General features: G+C 31.2%; 1 protein-coding gene across 2 annotated transcripts; it reads left to right on the forward strand.

Moving 5' to 3' along the window:
• The first annotated feature begins 2,521 nt into the window (after positions 1-2,521).
• On the forward strand, positions 2,522-5,762 carry LOC112751102 (cysteine-rich receptor-like protein kinase 43). 2 transcript variants are annotated; one of them, XM_025800141.3, is made up of 5 exons: positions 2,522-2,882; positions 3,587-3,797; positions 3,902-4,139; positions 4,218-4,368; positions 5,189-5,762. In XM_025800141.3, exons 1-5 carry the CDS (start codon positions 2,685-2,687, stop codon positions 5,564-5,566), a joined length of 1,176 nt encoding a protein of 391 aa, XP_025655926.1. In that variant the 5' UTR covers positions 2,522-2,684; the 3' UTR covers positions 5,567-5,762. The 2 variants fall into 2 exon arrangements, with proteins under 2 accessions (XP_025655926.1, XP_025655927.1); XM_025800142.3 differs by lacking the exon at positions 2,522-2,882 and adding an exon at positions 3,290-3,495.
• The last annotated feature ends 1,447 nt before the right edge of the window (positions 5,763-7,209 follow it).

Consider the following 7,209-nt stretch of genomic DNA (forward strand, 5'->3'; position numbering starts at 1 on the left):
TGGTTAAGGAGGCTCTGTGGTTATAGTTGTGGTTGTGGTAGTGGTGGTGGTGGTAGTGGCAGAGGGGTGGGTCCTGCTACAGAAATATCGCATAAAAGACCTGTGTTTTTGAGACAATAGTTCAGTCTGCAATTAAAAAGGTGCGTGAAGAGGTCCTCCTCTGAAACACACGTTACCGGTTCTGGTTTGGCCAAAGAGAGAGATAACTCTCTTGAACTTCGAAATGATGACGACAGCAATGGCCTTGCAATCTCTTTTGATTGATAAAGTAGCGCCAGAATTAACAGAAGAAGAAGAAGCGTTAAAGTGTTGGTGCTGAGTATGAGAGAGACGCCACTTCTTGGATGGCATTCTCTTCAGTCTTGAAAGTGGCGAAGACGTCATTGCTACTATCATTCCTTAACCATTAATCATGAGCTCAACAGCCATAGTAGCATCATAACCGATAAAAAAAAATGAGAAATGAAAAAGAGGTTGGGTCCTAGGAAGAAGGAATCGAGTCTCAGAGAAGCATATTTGGTTAGAAGAGAGAGAGACGAAGAAGGAGGGTGACGTTGTTGTAGTGAACCAGAACTGGAGGTTGGTCGGAAGAAGAAGGAGGAGGAAGGTAAAAGCAGCCGACAAACGAAAATGAAGAAGAGTTTATTGGGAAAGAAAAAAAATTGATGGATGATGATAAGGAAGGAGAAGAGATGAGGGTTTTAGAAGAAAAGGGATTAGAGTTTTTAAAAAATTGAAATTGGAATGTTTTTAAAATTATAAAAATTAAAAATAGGTAAATTTTGTAACGATAATGTTAGAAAGACAAAAAAAAATCAGAACTTGCCTTATTTATTATTAATGAATACTAAATAGACAAATTATGACTGTTTTTGGCTGATTTTCTTTAGTTACTAAACATTTTTTATTTTGTAATTATGATAATTGTTAACTAACATATCATTCTTAAACCTTAACTCTAAGTAACTTAATTGATAGTCACTTTTGTCAAATTTTAAAATTTTTTAAAAATTATTTTATTAATAACAAAAATCAGATATCATTTTATCAATATCGAAATTTTTTAAATACTGATTTAGTATTTATCTCTTTTCTTTATCATATAAAGAGAGATTTAATTCTAAATAGTTTTTACTAATTTTTCTTTTTGACAAATTGTACCTTCAACGCTTTAAACTTTTGGGAAGGTTTCTTACTTAACGTTTCTAATAAAAAACCTTGTAGTTGTTGAGTGGGTAAAACTATTCTTTGTTATTATTTTTGGGAAATAGATCTTCTCTAAATTTTTTAATATTTGAAAAAATAAAGTATAATCTTTTATCTTTAATTTTATAAGTAGAACAAAAAATAAATAAAAAAAATAAATTAAACACTTGACACTATTTTTTTTTTTTTTCATTAAAAAAGATCCACTCCCCATTTGGACTAATAGAAATAAAGCTGTTTTTGAAAACTAAACTAAACAAGAATATGGGATATGCCACAGTTATAATATTATTTCTCGTAAAAATTTAAATTAATAATTAAAAAAATAATATAAATAATTATATTTTTAATATTTTTTAAACAAATTTTTTTTTAATTTGTTTGATTTTTCTTAAATTTTTTGTGGAGAGAGAGAGAAAGAGAATTTAACACTATTTTAATAAATTTTGAACGGTCAATGCATAATGGTAGGTACTTATATAAATGTAACTAATACATTCGGCACAACAGAAGAAAATAGAAGAAAGAGAAGAAAAGTCAAAATAAGATAGGACAAAAGCGTGTTTTGAATTTACTTGGTTTGGTTGTTATATTGTCATATTATTTGACAATTGAATTTAATTAAACAACTAAATTTCTGAATTTTTGCCTTATTATGGACAAAATATTAATTAAGATTAAGATTTTTAAATCAAGTCTTTTATTTATTTTCTTTTAGTTTAAGAAAACGTATTTTATTTTCATTTTCAATATTTTATAAACTTAAAATTTAATAACAATGTAAAAATTTAAAATAATTAAAATAAAAATTCTTTTTTTTTACTTATTTAAAACACAAAAATACTGAAAATAAAAAATAAAAGGAGAAATACAAACCAAACAAATTCCAATAATATAAATAAATCAACAAAAGAATATTTAAATAAATAGATTGGTTTTTGAATGAAGTAAACTAAGGTAAATAACTTTGAGAAAGTAGAATAACCAATAAATATTTATATTAAAAATAATTTATAAATAAATTATTTTATATTTAATTTTTTTATTTTAATAGTATTTATTTAAAAAAATATAATAAAATTTTTTTATTATGAAATAAGTCATTCTTTTTAATTAATCTATAAATATTTAAATAATTTTTAAAAAATTATAATTTAATTTTAAAAATTATATCAATTATTAATATTACTATTTTTTATAAATTAAAAACTCAAAAAATTATTTTTTAATCTTTTCAAACGGATTTTTAAGGTTAGTAGACTAGTAGTAGTTGAGTTTGAGCATGGTTAATAAGTAGGAAGTGGCACACACAATTCATCCACGTTAAGCATTTGTGAGAGAATGAATACATTCAAACACTCGAGACAGAAACAATCAAACAAATAAGCAGCAACAACAAAACGCGCTACGTTCTTTAAATCTTTACCGAACTTAACTGTACACTGTTGACTTACAACACAAAACGACGTCGTTTCCTGATGGGGTTCATCTCTATACTCTGCCCCTGCATGGAGACTCGTCTCAGGGGATCCGCCGCACCCTCCCACGATCCCGGCGACGGAGACGCTGCAGACACCTTCGATCTCTTCTTCGGCCTCCACACACTTCAGCTCGCCACGAATTTCTTCTCTGAGCTCAACCAGCTTGGTCATGGAGGCTTTGGCCCTGTTTACAAGGTACTCAATTTTTTCTTATTAATTTCTTCTCTCTCTTTCTTTTATTATCTCTCTCACACACACAAAATGAGGTTCCACACGTGAACGGTGAACATTTTGTTTCTGTTTTCCAATTAATTATTCGGTTTGATTATTCTTTTAAATTTGATTATTTCGATTAACAATTATTTTCTTAAAATACATGTGAAATGTACAAAAAAAAGTCCATTACTAAATTAGTAATATAAAATATGAATTAAATAATGCGACTAATTTTTAATATGCACTTAATATTTTTTTTTTTTGGTAAAAAACACGTGAAATATGTATAAATACAATAGCTCAATTATGAACTAACCATCCTTTAACTAGCCAATTTTTCGAAATTATTTTTACTTTAAGTTTTAATTTCTAAAATCTAAATTCTAAATCTTATATCTTAAATTCTGAAACTGAAATTTTAACCCCTCAATTCTAACCTTATACCCTAAACCTTTCATAAAGAAGAAAAGTTGGTTTGAAACAAATAGATAGGAACTGATTTTGGTGACATATTTTTTGAATTTCGACAGCACTGTTATAAACAAAATAGATGAACAAGGCAACCTTGTGTCTTTTCCTTGCTTTGTACATGGTCTTGAATTGATATTGGTGGTTGGTTATTGCAAATTTTGTTCTGGGTCCTTGAGAGCTAAATTTTTTCATCTACTTATGCTTTCTTGCAGGGGTTGATGCCTAATGGCCAAGTAGTAGCTGTTAAGAAGCTTTCATTAGAATCAAGACAAGGTGTCAAAGAATTTACCAACGAAGTCAAGCTGTTACTAAAAATTCAGCACAAAAACCTGGTTACTCTGCTTGGCTGCTGTATAGAAGGACCTGAAAAGATGCTTGTTTACGAGTATCTGCCCAACAAAAGTCTTGATCACTTTCTGTTTGGTAACTCAATCAATGACTACTAAGCGCCGGTGAAGATGCGCTTGTTTATCCTTGTTTTTGCTTCTTGTTTTTTGGTGGTGATTTGTAGTCATAATAATTTTCAGATAAAACAAAGTCTTCATATCTGGACTGGACAACACGGTTTAGAATAGTTACAGGAGTGGCGAGAGGACTTCTCTACCTGCACGAGGAGGCTCCAGAAAGAATAATTCACAGAGACATTAAAGCTAGCAACATATTACTTGACGAGAGGTTAAATCCAAAAATATCTGACTTTGGTTTGGCGAGGCTGTTTCCTGGAGACGATACTCACGTGCAGACATTCAGGATTTCTGGTACACAGTGAGTAGATTCTATGCTCCTCTTTGTCAGTTATTCTGGTTCAGGAATCCTTATGGCTTTTACATTTGATGAATGCAGTGGTTACATGGCTCCTGAATATGCATTGCGTGGATATCTATCCGTGAAGACAGATGTTTTCAGTTTTGGGATCTTGGTGTTGGAAATAGTTAGCGGGAGGAAAAATCATGACGTGCAGTTTGGTGTAGAAAAGGCTGATCTCTTGAATTATGTAAGTTAATCATATGAAACATGAATGCAAATTTAGTGTGGACTGATTATGCTCATGAACTATGATTTTTTAACAAGTCAACAATGAGCTTCAGTAAAATGCATATGTATATCAGGATATGCAAAGGATTACCGAATTGGGAAAGCGCATATGGGTTGTGATTCTTGTTCATGATGTTCACATAGAATATAGTGACCAAGCCGGAAGTTTTCTGCATAAATTCTTTTCACAGTTCTGCAGGATGATTACAATTGCTAGTTTCAAATAGCCCAATTTAACCATAACGCTAAGGTTATCTACCCTATAATTCTAGGATTTTAGAACAACTAGACGTCCTTTATCTCAAATTTATTTAGTGAACAGAATTAAGCAGTTCATGGGGTCCGAGGAATACACAAATTTCTTATGCTAAGGCTAGTGCTCATCTTTTATATATATATATACTCCCCTTGACAAGCCAATTTGCTATTCACATTGTTTTGCCATGGAAATAGTTGACTTTAAAAGTTAAAACATTACATTTGGTGTTGATTTTTTCATAATGATTCTTGTTTTACACCATATGTACTAAGTCATGAAGGTATACCTTTTGCAGACACAAAAATCATGCATTGACATGGTAGCATAAAACATTGTGTTAATGTCAACTGGTCAATAGAATTTGTGTTTTATGGAATTGATATGTACATTAAATCCTTGTTTATTGGCTTATATAGGTATTTATCTAACAACAGCTTCAAAGCATAATAAATACTGTCCATCTAGCAATAGTACGTTACCTTTTATTTCAAACTTTTCAAATCCTTTACTGTATTTGTAGGCATGGATACTTCATCAGGGAGGAAAAGTTATGGATTTAATTGACCAAACTCTTGGTAGATACAACCCTGATGAGGCAGCAATGTGCATTCAGCTTGGATTGTTGTGCTGTCAAGCAAGTATAGTAGATAGGCCTGACATGAATTCTGTTCATCTCATGCTCTCAAGTGATTCTTTTACATTGCCAAGGCCAGGTAGACCCGGAATCCATGGCCGTGTCGGACATTGGACCACAACCACCACCTCTGCTTTTACCAATACTAATGCTAGTAGTGGAACCAAGGCTTCAGGAGGTAGTAGGGTTTCAGGAGCTAGTAGTTATGTGGAGGATTTTTCTAGGAATTCTATCTCCACTTCTTCTTTTGATGAAGGCAGATGAGTATAGTGTAATCAGTTACTTAGAGCTTATTTTTTTGTAATATGATATTTTTATACTATTACTAGTATAAACACAACTAAATAAGTCTGATCTTATATAAAAGAATATGAGAATTGAGACCTTCTTCTATGCTGCTTTGAGCATTTTGGTGATTCATTAATAACAAGCTTGAAGGATCTTGAGGTTGTACTTACAATGAAGGGATTATTTTCATATTTTGAACTTGCATTGCATGTTTAATTGTTTATTGAACGAAGCTATTCAATCTTAACAAGGTATCCTTAGAAACAGAGTTTATGCAGTGGATTTTATGACTAGTCACTTATCCACCGAAAAGTGAACTCAGACAAAACTAGAAATTAGTTGTTGGTTTCTAACCGACAAATATCTCGTAATCTCGAGACCATAAAACAAAAAAACTATTAATCTTATGGAGTTTCGAAAGCATAAAGACAGATTGGAAAATAGTTGCTAAAATTTGTCATAAAATAATTGCAAGTTTATCAATTAAAGCTATTCAATTTTTAGCTAGTTAACATATCTTTAAAATTGACGTGTATATAGTAGATTTTGTGGTTAACCTCTTATCCACCAAAAAGTGAATTCAGACTGATCTAGAGATTAGTTGTTAGTCCCCAACCAATAGATATCCCAATACCATAAAACATTAAAAGCTACTGAATTTTATGGATTCTCAAAAAGCATAACATTCTATAGTGGAAAATAGTTGCTGAAATTTGTCTCAAAAGATTAAGAATGTGTTTGTGGGTTTAGTAGATGTATCGTTTTTTCTGTTTATCTTTTAGGTTCCCAAATTTTTTCCATGCTTATCTTTTAAAAACATTTCGTAAATGGTTTAGGTATATATACACACAGGAATTTAGTTAACAAATGTCCTTAAAGTACTAATTAAGAAGAGGACTTTTTTTAAAATAAATAAAATAAATATTTTATTTACCAAAATATATCATTTTTAGCAATTTTATGAAAATTCATCACATCTCTTATCTCGTTTACAGTATAAACGAAATAAATACACGTAGTGTAAACAAGATAAGCCACAATTGAAAAAAATGACGTATATATTTTGTTTATACTGTAAACAACATACATAAATAGTTATGACGTATACAGTGTAAACAAGATACGTTACAATAAAATTTCAGCAGCTATAAAAGGGTGTACAACTCTTTAGTTTCTCCACAAACATTTCACTTCTTCTTCTCTTCCATTTTTTTAACAAAAAAAAGCTAAAATGTCTCGTAGTAGTGGATATGTGATTGTTAGTGTGTATCCAAATTGTCATATGAAAAATCGTAACACGGGTGATATTTGAATGCGATAATTCCATTCTGCTAGTAAATTCTTTGTCTGAGAGCTGATATTGAATAGCGCTGGTGGTAGCGAGAGAAAAAAATTTGCAAAGGTGGGATATAGACTGCTAGCACGGATAGGAAATAGTCTTTCGGTTTTGGCTGTTTTGGCTCCATGATGACGAGCATGTGCGCCTAATATTTGACATTCATGGAAGAATCATGATGAAACAAGTGATTGAGCTTTTAGCGGAAGTCAGTAATGTTGGTGGCAGTGGATCTGGTCACTCGAATTTTGTACAGAATGACCCACCTCTTGCACCACCTTCG

The sequence above is a fragment of the Arachis hypogaea genome, chromosome 15 (assembly GCF_003086295.3).
Source record: "Arachis hypogaea cultivar Tifrunner chromosome 15, arahy.Tifrunner.gnm2.J5K5, whole genome shotgun sequence".
NCBI classification, from domain to species: domain Eukaryota; kingdom Viridiplantae; phylum Streptophyta; class Magnoliopsida; order Fabales; family Fabaceae; genus Arachis; species Arachis hypogaea.